This window comes from Salvelinus sp. IW2-2015, unplaced genomic scaffold (assembly GCF_002910315.2).
Source record: "Salvelinus sp. IW2-2015 unplaced genomic scaffold, ASM291031v2 Un_scaffold1113, whole genome shotgun sequence".
NCBI lineage: Eukaryota > Metazoa > Chordata > Actinopteri > Salmoniformes > Salmonidae > Salvelinus > Salvelinus sp. IW2-2015.
The window spans coordinates 413,938-436,428 of record NW_019942732.1 but is presented as its reverse complement, the minus strand read 5'-3'; the positions used below and the strand labels follow the sequence as shown (position 1 = coordinate 436,428).

Below are 22,491 nucleotides of genomic sequence, written 5' to 3'. Positions count from 1 at the left end.
GCTTGGGGGTGACCAGTGAGATATACCTGCTGGAGCGCGTGCTACGGGTGGGTGCTGCTATGGTGACCAGTGAGCTGAGATAAGGCGGGGCTTTACCTAGCAGAGATTTGTAGATGACCTGGAGCCAGTGGGTTTGGCGACGAGTATGAAGCGAGGGCCAACCAACGAGAGCGTACAGGTCCACAATGGTGGGTAGGGTATGGGGCTTTTGGTGACAAAACGGATGGCCCAGTGATAGCTGTGCATCCAATTTGTTGGAGAGAGTGTTGTTATTTTGTAAATGACATCGCCGAAGTCGAGGATCGTTTTATGGTCAGTTTTACGAGGGTATGTTTGGCAGCATGAGTGAGGGATGTTTTGTTGCGAATAGGAAGCCGATTCTAGATTTAACTTTGGATTGGAGATGCTTAATGTGAGTCTGGAAGGAGAGTTTACAGTCTAACCAGACACCTAGGTATTTGTAGTTGTCCACATATTCTAAGTCAGACCGTCCAGAGTAGTGATGCTGGACGGGCGGCCAGGTGGCGGACAGCGATCGGTTGAAAGAGCATGCATTTAGTTTTACTTGCATTTAAGAGCAGTTGGAGGCCACGGAAGGAGAGTTTATGGCATTGAAGCTCGTCTGAAGGTTAGTTACAGTTCCAAAGAAGGGCCAGAGGTATACAACTCAAATCAAAATCAAATCAAATTTTATTAGTCACATACACATGGTTAGCAGATGTTAATGCGAGTGTAGCGAAAATGCTTGTGCTTCGTGTTCCGACAATGCAGATAAACCAACAAGTAATCTAACCTAACAATTCCACCAATCTACCTTATACACACACACAAGTGTAAAGGATAATAGAATATGTACATAAAGATATAGAGAGTGGTGGTACAGAACGGCATGGCAAGATGCAGTAGATGGGTATAGAGTACGGTATATACATTATGAGAGGATGATTACTGTAGGGTATGTAAACATAAACGGGCATAGTTTAAAGTGGCTAGTGGTACATGTAATACATAAGATGGCAAGATGCAGTTAGATATATAGAGTAACAGTATATACATATGAGATGGTAATGTAGGGTATGAAAACATTATTTAAGTGGCATGTGTTAAGGGGCTAGTGGTACATTTTTACATAATTCCATCAATTCCATTTTTTTAAAGTGGCTGGAGTTGAGTCAGTATGTTGGCAGCGGCCGCTAAATGTTAGTGTGGCTGTTTAACAGTCTGATGGCCTTGAGATGAAGCTGTTTTTCAGTCTCTCGGTCCCTGCTTTGATGCACCTGTACTGACCTCGCCTTCTGGATGATAGCGGGGTGACAGGCAGTGGCTTGGGTGTTGTTGTCCTTGATGATCTTTATGGCCTTCCTGTGACATCGGGTGGTGTAGGTGTCCTGTAGGGCAGGTAGTTTGCCCCCGGTGGTGCGTTCTGCAGACCTCACTACCCTCTGGAGAGCCTTACGGTTGTGGGCGGAGCAGTTGCCGTACCAGGCGGTGATACGCCCGACAGGATGCTCTCGATTGTGCATCTGTAGAAGTTTGTGAGTGCTTTTGGTGACAAGCCGAATTTCTTCAGCCTCCTGAGGTTGAAGAGGCGCTGCTGCGCCTTCTTCACAACGCTGTCTGTGTGGGTGGACCAATTCAATTTGTCCGTGATGTGTACACCGAGGAACTAAAAAAACTTTCCACCTTCTCCACTACTGACCGTCGAGGTGGATAGGGGGGTGCTCCCTCTGCTGTTTCCTGAAGCCACAATCATCTCCTTTGTTTTGTTGACGTTGAGTGTGAGGTTATTTTCCTGACACCACACTCCGAGGGCCTTCACCTCCTCCCTGTAGGCCGTCTCGTCGTTGTTGGTAATCAAGCCTACCACTGTAGTGTCATCCGCAAACTTGATGATTGAGTTGGAGGCGTGCATGGCCACGCAGTCGTGGGTGAACAGGGAGTACAGGAGAGGGCTCAGAACGCACCCTTGTGGGGCCCCAGTGTTGAGGATCAGCGGGGTGGAGATGTTGTTACCTACCCTCACCACCTGGGGGCGGCCCGTCAGGAAGTCCAGGACCCAGTTGCACAGGGCGGGGTCGAGACCCAGGTCTCGAGCTTGATGACGAGTTTGGAGGGTACTATGGTGTTAAATGCTGAGCTGTAATCGATGAACAGCATTCTCACATGGGTATTCCTCTTGTCCAGATGGGTTAGGGCAGTGTGCAGTGTGGTTGCGATTGCGTCGTCTGTGGACCTATGGGTTCGGTAAGCAAATTGGAGTGGGTCTAGGGTGTCCGGTAGGGTGGAGGTGATATGGTCCTTGACTAGTCTCTCAAAGCACTTCATGATGACGGAAGTGAGTGCTAGGAATGGTGTCGTCTGCGTAGAGGTGGATCAGAGAATCACCAGAAGCGAGAGCAAGAGCTGAGCAAGTATGTGACTTCTGAAGGTAATTGGTTGCACCAGATCTTATTTTGGGGCTTCATAGCAAAGGGGGTGAATACATATGCACGCACCACYTTTCCGTTTACATTTTTTATTTATTTTTTAAACAAGTAATTTTTTTCATTTCACTTCACCAATTTGGACTATTTTGTGTATGTCCATTACATGAAATAAAAATCCATTTAAATTACAGGTTGTAATGCAACAAAATAGGAGAAACGCCAAGGGGGTGAATACTTTTGCAAGGCACACAATATGAAAAAGCTATTCCATTTAAGGTGATTGGCCACTCTTTAAGGAAAGTAAAATGTGCATTGACACTTTTCTAGGTGTAAACTCTGTGGATTTGGAAACTAAAAGCGCTCTTGAGTAGAATGGACCCCCTTTTACTTCAACACTACTGTACATTCAGGGAATTATGTACGGTGCAATATGTATGTCCAATATGAAAAACGTAACAAACATTGTGCAGTACGATGGGATAATTAGCAATGTTATTAATATTGTTACTATAATTTATAATTAATAGTAGCATTATAAATAGTGTGTTGTTATTTGTATTATCGTTGTTACTCTGATAACTATCATTACGTGTATTGCTGTTAACAATAATGTTAACGCTATAATATTATTTGTGTTATAAAGGTGATTCACTTTTTTTCATGTTTCAATTAGGAAAAAAAATCTAAGTGTGCTAAGATTTCCTCATAAAATGTTACGAATTTCGACCATTTTATTTTTTACAATCTTCATTGTGGGACTTTTATCGCCGAGGTCACGTCCATATACTTGCTAGGTCTTGCTGGCGGAACGGATTTTCACATGCCCATGCATGTACCGGAAACGGAAGTAGCTAGCTCTTCTGAACTTTTCAGTTTTTCGATGGTTAGTGCTATCCGACTTCCTTGGGACGTACCTACCCTAAACCCTAACCCTTACCATTTAAAATGTCAACTTCAACAGAGAGGAAAAGAGAGAGAGAACAAATCCAATTTTGATAAACTCCCATTGGGTGAAATACCCATTGGGTGAAATACCTCAGTGTGCAATCACAGCAGCAAGATTTGTGACCTGTTGCCACAAGAAAAGGGCAAACGGTGAAGAACAATTTGTAAGTCGCTCTGGATAAGAGCGTCTGCTAAATGACTTAAATGTAAAATGTTAAATGTAACAAACACCATTGTAAATAGAACCCATATTTATGTTGATTTATTTTCAATTTTTTATTTAACTGTTTGCACATCGTTACAAAAATGTATATAGACATATGACATTTGACATGTCTCTATTATTTTGGAACTTGTGAGTGTAATATTTACTGTTAACTTTGTTGTTTATTTCACTTTTGTTTATCCATTTCACTTGCTTTGGCAATGTAAACACACGTTTCCCATGCCAATAAAGCCCTTTGAATTTAATTGAATTGAGAGCGAGAGGCCCAACTCAGCGGAAAACCTGTCTCCCTCCAGCAGGTGGAGTTTTTACGCACACAAAGCAGGGAGTTTTTGAATGGAGTTCAATGAGAGTGTTGAATTTGGTGAACAAAAATATTTATGGCTTATTTGCTATATGAGGTTTATTTAATTGAATAGACGTTTCGTAATGCTTAAGTTGTTACGAGTGTACTGATTTAAGTAGGACACGTGACATCCCGGCATCTTTGAGAAAAAACACTTTTTATCGKAGTGGTCGAGATGGATATGCATATTCATGGCATGAGGCTAGTAGCATAGCATCTCTCTCAATTTAATACATAAGGGATAATGAAACTAACCTTCCACGGAGTTGTATTATTTTCCTGAGTATGCATAACACCGATTTGATTATCCATTTTATACCATGGCTATAATTTAGCCACATTTGCTGAAAGAAATGTGTTCAACATCCACTGAAGTAGCTAGCATGTTTACTAGATAGCTACAGTTGTTGTCTTGGTAACGAAACAAATTTGCTAGTTTAGCTAACCAAAACATCACTCCTAGTTTGCTTTTATGAAAATCGAATTCAACAGTGCCAATAAGGTTTTCAATTTTACTTTYGCTTTCAAATGCAGTTCAAACAACATGTGGGAATGAACGATAGCCATTGAATTCTACTGTGCTGATATACTATACGGAAATAATGCACGTTCTAGAATTCCCTTAAAGACAATCAGAAACAAGTATTCAACAATGCCATGGTGTAAAGGAAGTTGAGGTCAACAACCCTCATCATATATTTCAAAAAGGATTACAGTAATGAGATGTATCCACCAATCCAAAGAAAGCATAAGCGGGAGCTAAAAAGCCCAACATACCGCTATGTGGACAACGACTCTCCCATTGCTAGGTCGGAGAGACATGTAATCTTGTCAGTATATCCATMATCTTTTAATTCAATGGGGGATAGGGACGTCCCAAGGATCCCTAATAGCACGCACCGTTTTTCGACAGCTGAAACTACATTAATTAGATCATGAATTGGTTGAACTAAAATTTATTATTGATGATTTAAATGTGGATGCTTCTATTTTCAGAAAATACATCATATCATTCCGTATAATGACCGTATTTGATCATACGTCAGGGGTCAAAGCGTTATGGAGTTCAAAGGTCAGAARAAAGAGCGCTCGCTTCTCTGATGGTCAGAGAATTGTACTTAAAAAAGGTATAAACGCGTTATTTGAGCTTATCATTCAATTAATATATTAACGTATGTGAAAAATACGGTTGTTGTTTGGATGGCTACACTCACTCATTTCAATAATCTGTGGTTGGAGACGGTCTTGTCTTATTCAATTATTTAAGGAAACCTATTTGGGTAGCATGCTACATGCGAACTAGCAGCTAGCTAAATTAAGTTACAGGAAGCCCCCTAGGGCCGTCGTGTCAACTAAAGATCCGAGCCAAAGATAGTAAGCAACGCTTTCATGACAGCCTAGAACGAGGAAGTTATTTGTCTAGTGACTTGAGCAGCTCACAATCTATTAGGATAACGTTATTTGTTCAACTGTCTTTTTTTCCTTCACAGAATAGTCCTGAAGGTAAACTAACCAGTTAAAAAACATGGCTGAGTTGCTTCTGGATTCAAGTATCCGAATATGGGTGGTTTTACCAATTGTATTGATTACATTTTGCGTTGGAATTATCCGTCACTATGTCACCCAACTCCTGCAAAGTGACAAAAAAGTTGATCTGGAACAGGTGTCAGACAGGTGAGTTAACTGACTGAAATACTGTTATCCCATGGTGTGAGAAACTTTAGGCAAACTGTTGTAATTATGATTACTAAATATGTCAACTTATTGCTTACTATAACCTTAAATTGACTTTTTTTTGCAGCCAAGTCCTTCTGCGTAGCCGCATATTAAGAGAAAATGGAAAATATATCCCTAAACAAGTAAGAGTTACATATTTTTTATATTCTGAAATGTTCTATTCCTAGTGTGTGTGTTAGAGATTTTTTTTTTTTTTTTTGTAGTCATTTAACATGCGAAAGCAATATTTCAATGATTCGGAAACTGGGTTCTTCAAGAAAGTCAAGCGAAAGGTGACTCCCAAAAACCCAATGACTGGTGAGTCAATCTATTTGTGTTCTTCCCACTTTGACAGTTGTTGCCTCTATTTTAGTTCCATTCTTATAAATGAGATTAGCAGTACATTTTTTCACTCTCAGAGATGCATTAAAATGTGGTAACAATTTTCTTTACTGCTGTGCTAGACACAATTATTCTTCAACTCTTCCTTTTTCAGATACCAGCATGCTGACTGACATGATGAAGGGAAATCTGACCAATGTGCTTCCCATGATTGTGATTGGAGGATGGATCAACTGGGCATTCTCTGGCTTTGTCATCAGTAAGTTCAGTTTGTTAGGGACATTGACTGCCCTGCATAACCTCATGTTAGATGTTGAACTTGCAAAATTGGTACAATAATTAGATAGGAAATAATGCCTACATAATATACAGTATCCTGAATTGTTTGCAATATAATTACACCACAGCCACTTACTATTGTATTGAAGTGGTATTGAACACTGTTAATAGTTTTTCCCCCCACAGCTAAGGTTCCCTTTCCTCTGACATTGAGATTCAAACCAATGCTACAGCGTGGAATTGAACTGCTGTCTCTTGATGCATCCTGGTACAGTATTCCATTCATTCAGTTGTCTGTTTTCAACCAGCCTTTTAATTACACCAGCAAAGCAAAAATAGAAACATACTTGGGTAATTCAAGGGTAATGGAATTACGCAGAAAATGTATACCTAACAAAAACCTTTGAAGTTTAACAAACCATAGAATGGAACTCTAAGCACAACTTCTAACAATTTCCACTGAACATTTTACGAAAACACATTTACAGGAAGAATTGTGCAGATACAAAGTTTGGCAACAGAATACAACTGAGGGAGATTTTACTGTAATTCTGGTACCAAACTTAGCATCAGCACAGGTAATTATTTTTACTGTGTAAATTGTTAAAATTAGTAATTTTACATAGTTGTATGGTAGGAATTATCCAATTGCATTCTTGTCAGGACAATCTTTAGGATGTGATTCAGTATATTCTTATGTTGAGGATGTGATTCAGTATATTATGTTGAGGATGTGATTCAGTATATTATCTTGTTGAGGATGTGATTCAGTAGATTATTTTATTTGTAATTGTTTCTAGGGTGAGCTCAGCCTCTTGGTATTTCCTTAATGTTTTTGGACTGAGGAGCATGTACAGCCTCATTCTTGGACAGGACAATGGTAAGCTGATAATGCCAAGTCTTTGCCATTTTCATAGTGTATATGTTTAACAAGAATGCAGAAAGACTTGGTACCTTGATGTTAATGTAGAAAACATGATGGAACAACTCGTTTTAGAACTCTGTTAACAGAATACTGTATCTACCTCGTGAATGCATTTCAGAGTTGTTTACTGTACTTGTCCCAGTTGCAACCCAACTGAGGTATGATGTGGCGGGCACATTTTCGCATTACATGATGACTGTTGGTCTTGTGTTCCAGCTGCTGATCAGTCGAGGATCATGCAGGATCAGATGACTGGCGCTGCCATGGCCATGCCGCCTGATCCTAACAAGGCCTTCAAGGTGAGAAACAAGCAGCCTTGATGTCGGTCTCTCAGCATTAGCTAGCTGTACTTGGACGATCACCGTCAATCATTAAGCTTTAATGTCTAATCTCGCTAATATACTTTCATCTAAAGTCATGAGGATATGGTTTTGTTCTATCCTGGGGCAATTAGTTATTGTGTAATGATGTTGGACTTAAATCAAAGACATGGGGGTTGTTGGAGCCAGTTTTCGTACTAGTAGGGTTTTCTTTTTTACGCCTGTCTCCCGTGTTCTTTCAGAGTGAATGGGAGGCGTTGGAGATTGTGGAGCACAAATGGGCCCTGGAGAACGTTGAGGAGGAGCTGATGTCTCGAGACCTGAACTTTTGTGGAATCTTCAGTCAAGAGATAAAAGCCACAATGTTCTAATGAGGTTATTGACTTAGCTGCTGCTGTAGAGCCAGCCAGTTTCTGTGATACAGTGTATCATCATGGTTCTGAGGCAGTTGTTTAAAAAAAAAATGTCTTAAATATGATTGTGATACCTAAACAGTATATTTTTGGCTCAAGGCAATAAAAAAACAATATAAAGGCAAACATATTTAACCTCTGACATTAACTTAATGACAACTAATGCCTATTTGTTTCGTTGTGTAAAAATACTGTAAGTTGAATGTAAATTATGCATGTTCTCAGCTTAGTTTTATTGTTGCCTTGCAATTTTTCACTATTACGCCTTACTGTTAACTGATTTCATTCTGCATTCATATATCAGCGGATCACACAGATGTATTATTTGTAGAAAATAGTTTGGTTGTGTTTAATTTCAGACATGCTTCTCCTCTGCACATTTCTGAATCGGCTTGTTCTCTTCGTGTGTGTGAACCAAGGCCTCATCTCTGATATTGTCTGCATTGCTTGTTTGTTTTTAAGTTCTTAGTAGTATTTTTCTTCAGCTGTTCTGTGCCCTCGGAGTCTCTTTCAGAGATGTTACCTGATTAGCTCTCAATACCATTTAAGCATTTTTAAACATACAAAATCTTGCCTAAACATCCACTTTGGCTGTACTGTATAGTTTAATGAGATGTMGCCTGTCCATTGGAGCTGATGGTTTTGTATCTGTGCCAGAAGAAGTGGTGATATGGGGAGACGAGGATGTATACCATCTGCTTGGCTTTGGAGATTTAGAAATAAATTATCTGCAGATCTGAAGGCTTTCGTAAAGTGTATGTTTCATCAATCACGTGGAATGCCTGATCTCCGTGTAGAAAAAGCAATGCGTAGCATATACGGTACATCTGAGGACTGCATAATTAAATGTTTAGCCATGTCATCCTGAAGCGGAAGTATTACATACACATACAATGTATAAGAATGAATCAGACATTTTATTTTACATACTCATCGCAAAGTAGCAACTTCACTGCATTGTGTCAAAGCAACGTTGGAACAGAAGGGAAGATGATGCAGGTGTGAAATGCCCATTTTCATTAACGTATGAATATGAAAACTTCACCTATAAGAAAGGGGGTACAGTATTCAGTGCACTGCAACATCCTAAATGTGGACATTCATGTATCGTACTGGATGTTAAGTAGTTCTGGAGGACCAAGGAATATGTTTGGGATGGCAGCTTGGCCTCTTCCAGATCGCTCAGAAAACACTAAACTACCTTGGAGAGTGCCTCTGTTCCCACTAAAAGCCCAGACATTTACTGCAGCATCACCAATCGTGTGTTGATACAAGAATATAATCATTGCGGTCACTCCATCGTACAAAATGGCTTTATGTTTTGAACAGCAATTTCAGACCAAACGGGTGTTGGTGAATAAGATAATTGTGTAGTCAGGCTGGCTGGCATTAACCTTGTGTGTGCTGACCTTTTGTGCCTGAACATATTGTAGCAATGTGATTCTAACAAACAAAAATATGAAGATTGACCTTTTACAGGTTTTTAGGCAGTATAATGGCCTTCCGCTCCAGTTTCTATAAACTGCATATTGACAACTACATACTGCATATTGCTTTCTCAGGGAAATAATGAACATCCCAAACTAAGCAGGCCTTGCCATTCAGAGCATGGCCACAGCCCAATCTAAACTACATCTCTAAAGGGCTTGTGTTAACCAGCTCTCACAGCCACCTTAGATCGAATTATAAATCCTGATCATTTACTGGTAAAAAAGATAAGGAAAGCCAGGATGTCATGTAAAAGTGTAAAATCTACCTCATGCCTACTGGCTATAGTCATCATTTATTAATATCAAAAGATGAGTATACAATAAAATATTTAATCTATTAACAAAGTAAATTAATTCACCCCGCCCCTGTCTCTGAATCAGATGACCAAAGACAATACATTTATTACAATAGAAAAATACTGTACAGATGCGCTTTAAAAAATCATTTAAGAGCTCTCTATCCATTGCTCGTCATTAAGAAATTGCACAGAATAAAATAAAACTAATATCTAATTTTAAAGATGTAGCCATTTATTTGCTTCTACTAAGAGAGTACAAATTATATTTGAATCCGAAAAATATGCATCTGTTTATGTCCTGCACCAGAGATTATCTCAAAATCACTGTTGATAGTGGAAAACTAATCCTAACTAGAAATGAAATATCTCCACGAGCACCAAGATGCCCAATTTATGTGTCTGATAATTCAATGAAAAACAAATAATGGATCGCAAGAGAAAATATACAACGCCACGGCGCCTCCAACTGTATTCAAAGTGTCTGCTTCTAATACTATGGGTTTTCTTTACCTTTATGTTCCATATAAATCACATTGCAGTGTTTTGGTTAATGCAGTTCTTGATATAAAGATAACAGAGAATGTAATCTGATTTTAAAATCAGGAGTTAACTGAAACCAGGTTATCCATGCTGTTAAAGTGTAAATCCACTCCAAAAAAATATATATATTTTGGTATATTTTTCAATAGTACACTGTTGACACAGTCACAAAATGTTTTCCATGTCAGCAGTCAAGTTTTCAAGATATTGGACATTCAAGAAGCAAAGTGTCACTGACCACATCATCATGATGATGCATTTTGCTGTATCAACAGCAGACTAATGGAAAAATGCCAAAAGATAGCTTTTGAGTGGATTTTCCCTTCAATGCAGCTGTTATGATCTGAATATCAAATCATTTCTGTGTAACAGTTAAGTACCTTACTGTGATTTTATTTTGTATTTATTTTTTTAAATGGAGGGGCGAGGTCAAATCATGATGTCAGTGATCAGACAGTCGGAGTTCTAGAAAGATGCCACAGTTTCCGATTCGGAATTCCGAGGTGGATGACCGTTCAAAACTATTTTTACCAGTCAGGGTTTTTCTTCTTCTCAGAGTTCTCAGTTGTCTTGAAGGCACTGAAGTCAGATATTTCCGAGTTGTATTGAACGCGCCATAGTTGGAGGGATATGTATCCTGAAAACTAGCCATTATTGGTAGGGAGGTTTGAAACTCTGTTATTGGTCTAACTTATAATGCCCGGTGATGTCACCAGGCATGCCAAAACTCCACCCATGCAAAACAAGCTGAAATTCAGGTCTTCTTTTCAAAACAGCTTACACCAAAAGGGCATAATTTTCACAATTTCACAGTATTATTCCAACCTCATAATGAGGAAATATATAAAACCCAGGAAATCAAGTTTTTGACTGCACTGGGCCTTTAACCTCATACATTGTGATTTACCTTCTAGAGCAAAATGCGTTAAATTCTATTCAAACAGCCTCAAGGAAATCTGCCTCGATTTGAGCTCAATTGAGAAGCACAGCAGTGGATCAAAGTTAGAGGTCATCTTTCCAGCAGTGCATCACAGTACAGATAGATAGTGGTGCACAGATATTCACAATTCATAGGTCTTGAATCACCTAAATTATGATTGACTATATCCAATCACTAAGAGGTCCATTTGGCATCAGCATAGACAAACACTGCATACCTTAGTCTGATTAAGCAATGACAGATTTCATCATTCAATGTTGTACTATATTGGTCTCCCCAGATTTACTCGATAATATTTCCAAAATAATTAAATTTAAAAAAAGAATAAATTGTATTCCTCACTCTTCTCCACCGGCCTGAGAATCTAGCCTCTCACTCCTTGTTCAATGCAGAACAGAGGAAGAAGGTTCAAGTTTTTTTGGAATAGAAAAGAAATAAAACAATACAAAATCAAAAAGCCCCATCAACTCAAGAAAAAGAGAAAAAAACACTAACAAATCTGCTTCAGTCTGTTTCCATGTTGACACAGGGAGTGGCTCCCTCCATCCCATCGTGTTTGGGGGAAGTGACATCATCAGCAGGCTGGGTGGGAGAGGAGCTGTCCAAGGGGGCGGGTAAGGTGGGCTGGCGAATCTTATCTTGTCGGTGGTAGAACAGGAGGTAGGCAGCATTGGTCTAGAAGTGGAGGGTATAGGCAAAGGAGGGGAGATCATGACATTGCAAGACAACAAAAATTTATAAATAATTCTCAGCTGTCCTTTAGCTAAACTTACCACAATTTGTTCCTCCCTTGCATATGTCACCTTGCTGTCATCGAAGTAATACCATTGTCCGTTGTCTTTGTTCCGGGCATAACTGGTGTCTGTCGAGAGAGGAGAGAAAAGTTAAACACTGCCTTGAAGGCATATATCAAAGTATGATATACAAAAGCAGCGTCTCACAATGTCCATCTCTGAGTCCGCCGTAGTGGTTGGATACTGCTATCAGATCATATCGGCTGGGCGGCTCTCCGTTTGTACCGGTCTTCTTCAGCAGACAACCTGAAAAGTCGAGGTGTCTGTAATAAAGAGCAATAGGGTTGGATTAGGATAGCTCCTCTCAACACTAATAACTCTGTAGTGACTTAGAGTTTACACTAGTCACACTGACATCCTCCCCATTTAAAACATGTGGACAGAATGTCTATTATTATACTGAACAAAACTATAAATACAACAATTTCAATGATTTTGAGTTATATTAACTGTAAGGAAATCAGTCAATTGAAATAAATTCATTAGGCCCTAATCTATGGATTTCATGACATGGTAGGGGCACAGCCAGTGGGCCTGGGAGGGGGAGAGCATAGGTCCACCCACTGGGGAGCCAGGCCCAGCCAATCATAATTAGTTTTTCCCCACAAAAGGGCTTTATTATAGACAGAAATACTCCTCAGTTTCATCAGCTGTCTGGGTGGCTGGTCTCTCCCCCTGGTCTCTCCCCTGTCTCTCCCCCCCAAGACGATCCCACAGGTCTCCCCCTGGCTCTCTCCCCCTGTCTCTCCCCCAGACGATCCCACAGGTCTCCCCTGGTCTCTCCCCCTGGTCTCTCCCCCCCAGACGATCCCACACGGTGATGAATCCGGATGGGGAGGTCATGGCCTGGCATGGTTACAAGTGGTCTGCGGTTGGGAGGCCGGTTGGACGTACTGCCAAATTCTCTAAACGACGTTGAGGCGGCTTATGGTAGAGAAATTAACATAAAATTCTCTAGCAACAGCTCTGGTGGACATAACTGCAGTCAGCATGCCAATTGCATGCTCCCTCAAAACCTGAGACATCTGTGGCATTGTGTTGTGTGACAAAACTGCACATTTTAGAGTGGCCTTTTATTGTCACAATGTGCACCTGTGTAATGATCATGCTGTTTAATCAGCTTCTTGATATGCCAAACCTGTCAGGTGGATGGATTATCTTGGCTGAGGAGAAATGCTGATTAACAGGGGTGTAAACAAATTTGTACACAAAGTTATAGAGAAATAAACTTACTGTGTGTGTATGAAAAAGTATATTTTATGTCAGCTCATGAAACATGGGACCAACACTTTACATGTTGCATTTACATTTTTGTTCAGTATAGAAGACACAGACAGGATGTAACTAACCTGAGAGGGAAGTCAACGATGATGTCCAGCTTCTCCCTGGAGTACTTGGTGTAAGAGAAGCGCTTCAAGTGGATGATGAGAACCTCCGGCAGTGACCACAGGTCAAGTTTCTTTGTGGCCAGTTGGTGTTTCTTACACATTGGGCAGTACCTGCAGCAAACACATGCAACACATCTTTAGAAGACCATTGCACACAAATCACAACAGTATTTAGCAGTAAGTTGTAATATGTTACTGATGTAAAAATATTAAGTCTACATCTTTTCCTGGGAAAACTGACATTATAACTCTATTCAACATCATTCTTGTTAGACAGAGATCGATAGATACTGTAGATGGAGAGAGATACTGTAGATGGACAGATTATATTTATTTAACTTGGATATCTACTGTAGGTAGATATCAATCAATTGAATTTACCACAGGTGGACTCAATCAAGTTGAGGAAACATCAAGCATGATCAAAGGAAACAGGATGCACCTGAGCTTAATTTTGAGTCTCATCGCAAAGGGTCTGAAAACTTATGTAAATAAGGTATTTGTTTTTTATGTTTTATAAATTCGCAAAAAATTCTAAAAACCAATTTTCGCTTTATCATTATGAGGTATTGTGTGTAGATTGCTGAGAATTTTATTTTGTATTTAATCAATGTTACAATAAGGCTGTAACGTAACAAAATGTGGAAAAAGTCAAGTGGCCTGAATAGTTTCCAATGGCACAGGAGGATAGATAGGGTAGGATAGATAGAAATAACAGGTGTGGGGCAGTAGTACCAAGGGTTTTCTTCCTCCAGGGTCTCCACAGTGGTGAAGAGCTCTATGCACTCCTGCAGCTGCACTGTGGTCTGCTGGTGAGGGACCTCCATGCTTTGGTGTTTCACATACTTCTGTGGATGGAAGGAGTTCTGGAGTTAGCTAAATGACCAGCAAGCAGGCCCAAACACATTTAATAGCTTCACACTTTAATAACACATATACTGTAAAGCATTATTCACACATACCTCTGCCTCATTCTCGTTGTAGTATTTCTTCTTCATTTCAGGATCCCAGTCCATGGCTACATATGGTTGAGCTGTGAAAGAGATACAGTAATATTACATCAAATGTCCAGCTGCTAAGCTCCAAAACAAAGGAAAAGTACACTACGTGGCCAAATGTATGTGGACACCTGCTTGTCGAACATCTCATTCCAAAATCATGGACATCAATATGGAGTTGGTCCTCCCTTCGCTGCTGTAACAGCCTCCACTCTTCTGGGAAGGCTTTCCACTAGATGTTGGAACATTGCTGCCACAGGAGCATTAGTGATGTTGGGCGATTAGGCCTGGCTCGCAGTATGTGTTCCAATTAATCCTAAAGGTGTTTGATGGGGTTGAGGTCAGGGCTCTGTGCAGCCAGTCAAGTTCTTCCACACAAATCTCAACAAACATTTCTGTATGGACCTCGCTTTGTGGGGCGGCAGGTAGCCTTGTGGTTAGAGCGTTGGGCCAGTTACCGAGAAGTTGCTGGATCGAATCCCCGAGCTGACAAGGTTAAAATCTGTCGTTCTGCCCCTGAACAAGACAGTTAACCCACTGTTCCACGGTAGGCCGTCAACTCAATTTGTTCTTAACTGAATTGCATAGTTAAATGTAAAAAATTGTCTCCAAAGCTGGAAGCATAGAATGGTCTAGAATGTCATTGTATGCTGTAGCATTAAGATGTCCCTTCACTGGAACTAAAGAGGCCTAGCCCGAACCATGACCATTATTCCTCCTCCACCAAACATTACAGTTGGCACTATGCATTGGGGCAAGTAGCGTTCTCCTGGCATCCACCAAACCCAGATTCGTCCGCCGCACTGCTAGATGGTGAAGAGTGATTCATCACTCCAGACAACACGTTTCCACTGCTCCAGAGTCCAATGGTGGTGAGCATTACACCACTCCAGCCAACGCTTGGAATTGCACATCTTAGGCTTGTGTGTGGCTGTTCGGCCATGGAAACCCATTTCATGAAGCTCCCGACGAACAGTTCTTGTGCGGACGTTGCTTCCAGAGACAGTTTGGAACTCGGTGGTGATGTTGCAACCGAGGACAGACAATTTTTACACGATATGCACTTCAGCGGTCCTGTTCTGTGAGCTTGTGTGGCCTACCACTTCGCGGCTGAGCCGTTGTGGCTCCTAGACATTTCCACTACAAAATAACAGCACTTACAGTTGACCGGGGCAGCTCAAGCAGGGCAGAAATTTGACAAACTGACTTGTTGGAAAGGTGGCATTCTATGGCGGTGCCACGTTGAAAGTCACTGAGCTCTTCAGTAAGGCCATTCTACTGCTAATGTTTGTCTATGGAGATTGCATGGCCGTGTGCTCGATTTTATACACCCGTCAGCAACGGGTGTGGCTGAACTAGCAGAATCCACTAATTTAAAGGAGTGTCCACATACTGCTGTATACACAGTGTATATGAGCCTAGCTACAGGAGTGACAAAGCAGTTGACAGTGTGAAAGTGATGTCTGAGACTCACAGCTAAAAGAGAAGGCACTGCCGTCCTCTCCCATGCCTCTCTCTGTGGTGCCGTTGGAGTTGACCGCCTGGATGGAGAAGAGCAGCTTCCTCCGTCTGGCCTCGCAGCCCTTTCTCTTTGCCTGCCTCTCGTTGGCCTGTGGCAGGCAGGGGGGGCACTCACCCCTCTCCTCCTCCTCCTCACATGGCTGCTGCTGCTGGTGGCCTGCACCCTGCTGGCTGTCTGTTGGGCCTGTAGCACTGGCATCAACACTAGCACCACCACTGGCTCCAGCACCACCACTGGCTCCAGCACCACCACTGGCTCCAGCACCACCACTGGCTCCAGCACTGCAGGATGCCGAGGCACTATCCTCTGTGCTGCACCCTGCCCTGACCTCACCGCTGGCCCCCTCGTCAGCTTGTGCCTCTCCTCCAGACTCCTGGGTCTGGTCTGGCTGAGTCTGGGTCACAGCAGGCCCTTGGCCGACACCATCACAACAGTGATCTCTCTTGGAGGGTTCTGGCCTCTCACAGTCATTCTCGCCGTCATCTGTGGAGACAGACAACATTGTGGAGTGGAGACACTAAGTAAAATCGTGAGTTTGTAGAAATCCATTCTGTCCAGCGTATCAATGATTTGCTAAGTGAGAATTTTAGAGCTCAGTTACCGTAGCTGACACCATTGGTCTGGGTCTTGTACAATTCTTCCTCCTCATCGTCGTCATCATCATCTTCACCCTCCTCCTCATCCTCCTCCTCCACCTCCTCTGAGGGATCTGGTGGTCGGACATACCGCCTGTGGAAACATCACCGCACCATCTTTCAGACACAGTACAGTACAGCATCTTTACAACCAGTTATCACAATCAACCTTGATAAGAGCCTCCATTCTAAAGCATTGCCTATTTTAGCTGATGTTTGGGCTGTGACAGTAACTCACGCTAGCCGCTGCAGGAAGAGATGATAGAGGGCGTCGCGGCTGCACTGGCCTCGAGGCACGGTCATGAGCAGTGGGTGTCCGAAAAGGGACGTCCCGTAGCTGCTGCTCCCTGAGCCGTAGTCCCTGTAGTGGGAGCGCTCCCTCAGGTACAGAGCCAGCACCACCTCATCCCCCTCCTCCTCCACAGAGCCTCTGTTCAGCTCATACCTATCAGGAAAACACACAGACAGGTGTCAGGGGAGATGCTGAAGCTAACAGGAACAGACCCCAAAAGTATGTTTTTGGTGTGGAGGTAAATGCTGTTTTTTTACATACACAAATATGTCATCCCGGTCCAGGATGCAGCTTAGAGACTCATCAGCATGGTACAGCTTATAGAAGCGATGGTTGAACACGTCGGCCACAACCATCTAAAATAGGAAATAAGGAAATGAGACACAAATATGTCATCCCACAGGTCAGTATCAACTCAACATTTCATGTGACGAATGACATAATAGTTACCAGAGGCTACTGTTTATTTCACAGTGACTTTAAAACTATGTCTTACTTGATTGGCTGGGATTTCGGTCATTTCCGAGAGAACGGAGCACAGGTCAAACACTTTGCCCGCTTTGGGTACAACCAAGCGATGCTGGTGGGATAGTAAACAAATAAATCAATACACATGATCACATATAAAAAGCATGATGTAGGGCCAACTACAGGAAGATGAATCTTGTACCTGAACAGGTTTGGCCACAGGATCCAGAGAGACGAAGAATACCTCCATTACCCGGTCCTTGCTAACAGGCAAGGGAACGCTCAGGTAGCAGAAGGGGTCAAAGGTGACAGACACTTTGCGGCACTCGGGGCAAACCAGGGTGGACTTGAACAAGCCGTGGAAGGTGTCAACAATCACGGAGTTGTTCCGTCTCCGGTGGTTACGCCATGCCTCCTCTGCCACTTCCTGAACGTTGAGGTCAAAGGGTGAGTGTGAAAATGCCTTTTAGGTCTACTACAGCTTGCAGAGCCATGGTGGTACAGTATTTTACTATTATTCTCCCTGCCCTCTTTCCACTACAGGCTGTTACCTGGTCAGGCCTGCCAGCGGCATCCCTCAGCTCGATGTACTCCTTGTTCTTGACCCGATTGAGATCCTCATGAAGCCCGTCCAGCAGGAAGGAGAGCAGCTCCTGGGAGTCATGCTGCTGGTAGCCCAGAAACTGGGAGGCAAAGTGACCAACCTTGGTCTGGTATGAAAAACAACACACGAGGTTCTCAAGGTATGCATGGTAACACCTTAGCATGACAGACTGACAAGCCTTTTTAATTGATTATAAAATTGTGGGCAGAGTGTCACACACTGATAACTACCTTGAAGATCCTGGGAACCACAGAGTAGTGCCTCCCCGACCACATCTGTTTGATGACGTCAGCGTAGGCCTCTGCGATCTCCCCCTTCATGCCCAGGGGGTTGGTGAAGTTGAGCTCCTCCAGATAGGCATTCCTCAGGAAGTACTCCGTCAGTGGAGGAGTGTTACTGAGACACTGGACAGAGCATAGAGAGGAACACAATCCATCCATCATAGACCAGGTCCCTGCATTTAGGTACAGCATTGACACATTATGTAGTAATGATGACTTACCTGCAGTGCAGAGTTCATGAAACATGTGTTTCCCAGATTGGTGAGGCCACAGACTCCTGGCTGGCCCCGGTAAGAGTCCTGCTCCTCCACAGAGTTCCTCCTACAAGACAGGGAAGGAGAAACTATCATCTACTAAATATCATCTACTGAATGATACTGAATAATACAATAAGACAAAAGGTAGTGTAGACTCCTACAGATACAACACGTTTTATTATCCGACATATGGGAATCACCATTACCACAAAACTGCGTTGCTACAATAGCAACGGTACATTCTCTAATGACACACTGATAATATTAGCAAAGAAAGAAAAATGGTTAAAAGAAAGAACCCCCACATGATCTGCGGTCTGGAGCTGGGCCAGGTACCATCTGCATTCCTCATCTCCATGATCACCGTCTGCAATGCAGGCAGGACATGTTACAACACAGTTGCCATTGAAACACACTACCACTGTATCTCAGCGCTGACAGTCAGGGGAGCAGGTAGGTGTGGGGAGGGGTGGGATGAGGGGCGGAGCGCTGACAGTCAGGGGAGCAGGTAGGTGTGGGGTGGTGTGGGATGAGGGGCGAAGCACTGACAGTCAGGGTAACAGACATACCATGCCAGAGCTGAGGCAGGAGTCGAGGACTCTGACGTGGACATTCCTCAGCCTCTCACAGCTGGTGTCTGAGCTCTTCATCCACAGCCGGGTCTCTGCCCCCTCCACCACATCAAACTGCTTCATCATCACCTTCTGAATCGTATCTGAAGGGGAAAACATGAACAAACACACATATATATATATATATATATATGAGGTGCACAACGACTCAGCATAGCTACTAACGCATCTTTTGAATGCGTTTCTACTTACGGATGTGATCTGCACGGCTAAACTGTGCCGTCACAACATTTTCCATGTTGCTATGGAGGCACAAGAAGATTTCCACAGGGTAGACCTCAACCTTGACTAGGCTGGGCAGATCCACCACCTGAAACAGACCACGCATTAACAGGCAATGTATTGCCTAATACAAATGAAACACTTCAATGGAAGTTGTGTCTTTTCATAGCCGCAACATGAGTCAGTACAACATGATATGATTTGACCATAGGTTCTGCAGGTTCTCTGCATCTCTGTGACCATTCTATTTTGGGGGAATTCCACAGTAACAGAGTGACATTTTACAAACATGAATTTACTTGAAGAACAGTGCCAATGCAAAGTTTGGTCACAGAATGACGGTGTGCTGTCATTTTGTTACCAAACTTTGCATCTGCACTGTTCTTCAAATAAATGTGTTTTTGTCAAATTGTCAGTGGACATTTTTAAAAGTAGTCCTTGTGCATAGAGTTGTATTGTTTGTTTAACTTCGCAATCATTGTTTTTTGTTTGACATACATTTCACAGTGAAAGATCTGAGTCTCAGTGTCACTGTTACTGTGGAATTGCCATTTACCTTCCGCTCCAGGGCAGGCTGGACCTCTACCATGCCATACCAGGCCAGAAGCTTATGCCATGCTTCAGCAGGGATCAACACAAAGTCCTCATTCTCCACTAGACGCTCCTTCAGATGGTAGGAATCCAGTTCTGTGGGTATCATAATCATCATGATTTGTCTCTGACTTAATACTGTCTTCTGTTGTTACAGGACCTATTTGTGATGTGACACTCACCCTCAAACAGCTCTGTGTTGTCAATCTGTCCAGGGAAAGAAGAGGAGTTCTGGTCTCCTGTTTCCACATACTCCTTCCACTGCTCATACCATCGCCTCTCCACCAGGTACCTGCATGTGTTAGTTATAGGAACAGCTAAATTGGAGACTTATATTTTGCCTGCTGACATTAATTAACCAACAACTCCACATCACATCCCCCTAGACTAGTATTTTATCATTACAGCAATCTCTTTTCTGATTGGGGTGCATTTGGTTTATTTACTGATACAATTCTAGCTATAATGGAAAATTCACAATTGCAGGAATGGATATTTCAAAATTAGGGCAGCTAACCTTTGGCAAATCATGGCTACCTAGCTAACGTTAGTTGTCTAATTCCCTTTTTAAATTGAGTTTGTTAGGACAAAACAGCACTTGAATGGTGTTTCATTCTTTCACACAGATTTCCTGACCTTTATATAACCACAACGGTAGCAGCGATCATTCCTCATCTGGGTGTTATACTGATAAATCCAGTGGTGTAAAGTACTTAAGTAAAAAATACTTTAAGGTACTACTTAAGTAGTTTTGGGGGGTATCTGTACTTCACTACATTCCTAAAAAAAATGTACTTTTTAACTCCATACATTTTCCCTGACACCCAAAAGTACTTCTTACATTTCGAATGCTTAGCAGGACAGGAAAATGGTCCGATTCACACACTTGTCAAGAGAACATCCCTGATCATCCCTACTGCCTCTGATCTGGCAGACTCACTAAACACAAATGCTTTGTTTGTAAATTAGGTCTGAGTGTTGGAGCGTGCCCCTGGTAGTCTGTAAATATATATTAATTTTTTATCAAGAAAATCGTGCCGTCTGGTTTGCTTAATATAAGGAAAGTGAAATTACTTATACTTTTACTTTTGACACTTAACAATTACAATTTAAAACCAAATACTTTCACTTTCACTCAAGTAGTATTTTACTGGAGGACTTTTACTTGAGTCATTTTCTATTAAGATGTCTCTACTTCAACTCAACTATGACAATTGGGTACTATTCCTACCACCGGATAAAACGAAACTTTGCTACCAAAAACGAAAGTACCAGCCAGCTAGCTAGCTAACGGGTATGAAGGAACGCAAGCGTAGCCAGCGTAGTTAGCTAATTTAGATAGCGCCCACTTGCTCAAAATAATAGGGACAACACAGAATAATCTGTAAACTTTAGAAAACAAACAGAATGCCAATAATTTGACATTAAACCGAAAGGATTGCAAGTTGCTAGATACCTGTCCCTCTCCTAGCTAGCGTAACAGCTAACAGGCGGGCTAGCCTGCTGGCAGTGTAACTAGCTAATGTTACAGTAGTTAGTAAGCTTGCTTCCTACAGCCAAAACTTTGCCATGATATGTCCCAACAGGCTATGTCAGCTGGGAGTCTGGGACGTGATGTTAATCGTATTAATAGCATCACAATCCAACTAACTAGTTGGTTAACCAAACAACTACCGTGAGTTGACATAACGTTAGCTAGCTAGTTTTCCGCATCATGCTCTCCCTAAAATGCTAACGCAGTGATCAAACGTCATTCCAAACACCAGCGCATATATTTCAGGCAAGAGTAATAACACACATTTGGCAATTAAAAAATGCCATTATCTAAAGATAATGCTAAATTATGCTGATTACGATATATGCCATCTAAGCAACAGCAAAGACATCACTGTCATTATTTGTTGTCGGTACATCAGTGTAGGGTTTAAATTCAGAGCAGAGGGCGGGTTAGTTTAAGTATCTTTAGTCTTACCAAGTATCCCCTGCACGGAGTTCATGTTCCTGAAGTAAAGACTCGATTTCTTTGCGTTGAGTCTCTAATCCAGGAGGTTCTGTAACCGCAGCTGAAGTAGTAGTAGCCATGATAACTCATAAATATCAGAATCTGCAAGAAAAACACTGAAGTCAACCACCGCATAGATTATGTGGAGAAACCCTTGGTGAGATGATTCAGGAAGCAGGAAGTATTTTGATGGTGACAACATCCTTGAATGCAGAAGTTTTTTTTTTTTGACTTGTGAGTGTTTTCCTTCCAAGCAGGTGATATTGTATCCAGAGGTCACACGTTCAATATGTCAATAATTATGAATCCAATCGTCACTTCATTCTTTAATGTTAGTGTTTCCCATATCTCTCCTTGGGGACGGCCAGAATGGTTTATGCTGATCAGTTGAATTAGTTTTATCAGTTTAGGGCAAGAACAAAAACGAGGACCACCTATTGGGCCCATGGGGTTGAGAAACTGTATACCTGTACTAGTGTATCACTGATGTGTATAAACCCCACACGTTTATATACATCATTGGTATTACCTGATAAGGGAACAGTTGTAATGCAGGGTGCCATGTGGCTCAGTTGGTTGAGCATGGCACTTGCAACGC

At 42.0% G+C, this 22,491-nt stretch overlaps 2 protein-coding genes across 3 annotated transcripts; one reads left to right on the top strand and one right to left on the bottom strand.

The window, feature by feature from the left end:
- Positions 1-4,961: 4,961 nt before the first annotated feature.
- zgc:86609 (TMCO1/EMC3 family protein) lies at positions 4,962-8,679 on the top strand. 2 transcript variants are annotated; one of them, XM_024137133.2, is made up of 9 exons: positions 4,962-5,070; positions 5,434-5,617; positions 5,745-5,802; positions 5,884-5,977; positions 6,156-6,260; positions 6,467-6,548; positions 7,081-7,160; positions 7,422-7,504; positions 7,768-8,679. In XM_024137133.2, the coding sequence occupies exons 2-9, from the start codon at positions 5,469-5,471 to the stop codon at positions 7,894-7,896; spliced, it is 780 nt and encodes a 259-aa protein (XP_023992901.1). In that variant the 5' UTR covers positions 4,962-5,070; positions 5,434-5,468; the 3' UTR covers positions 7,897-8,679. The 2 variants fall into 2 exon arrangements, with proteins under 2 accessions (XP_023992901.1, XP_023992902.1); XM_024137134.2 differs by having other exon boundaries at positions 5,024-5,317.
- Positions 8,680-8,836: 157 nt separating this feature from the next.
- usp11 (ubiquitin specific peptidase 11) lies at positions 8,837-22,052 on the bottom strand. Its single transcript, XM_024137132.2, has 21 exons — positions 21,864-22,052; positions 20,074-20,183; positions 19,857-19,987; positions 19,271-19,388; positions 19,016-19,161; positions 18,752-18,813; positions 18,411-18,510; positions 18,139-18,312; positions 17,856-18,014; positions 17,507-17,731; positions 17,333-17,416; positions 17,098-17,192; positions 16,783-16,989; positions 16,511-16,638; positions 15,862-16,392; positions 14,352-14,422; positions 14,125-14,237; positions 13,351-13,500; positions 12,149-12,264; positions 11,981-12,069; positions 8,837-11,882 (listed from the first exon to the last, which is right to left on the bottom strand). Exons 1-21 carry the CDS (start codon positions 21,971-21,973, stop codon positions 11,712-11,714), a joined length of 3,090 nt encoding a protein of 1,029 aa, XP_023992900.1. The 5' UTR covers positions 21,974-22,052; the 3' UTR covers positions 8,837-11,711.
- Positions 22,053-22,491: the final 439 nt, after the last annotated feature.

Bases quoted from the DNA above. Each gene is read 5' to 3' on its own strand.
- usp11 (XM_024137132.2), bottom strand. From the start codon at position 21,973: ATGGCTACTACTACTTCAGCTGCGGTTACAGAACCTCCTGGATTAGAG. The intron at 17,417-17,506 runs GTACAAGATTCA...CTATCCCACCAG, and splicing joins CTGTGGCCAAACCTGTTCAG to CATCGCTTGGTTGTACCCAA. The intron at 16,990-17,097 runs GTATGTAAAAAA...TTTTCCTGATAG, and splicing joins GACCGGGATGACATATTTGT to GTATGAGCTGAACAGAGGCT.
- zgc:86609 (XM_024137133.2), top strand. From the start codon at position 5,469: ATGGCTGAGTTGCTTCTGGATTCAAGTATCCGAATATGGGTGGTTTTA. The intron at 5,618-5,744 runs GTGAGTTAACTG...TTTTTTTTGCAG, and splicing joins CTGGAACAGGTGTCAGACAG to CCAAGTCCTTCTGCGTAGCC. The intron at 5,978-6,155 runs GTGAGTCAATCT...TTCCTTTTTCAG, and splicing joins TCCCAAAAACCCAATGACTG to ATACCAGCATGCTGACTGAC.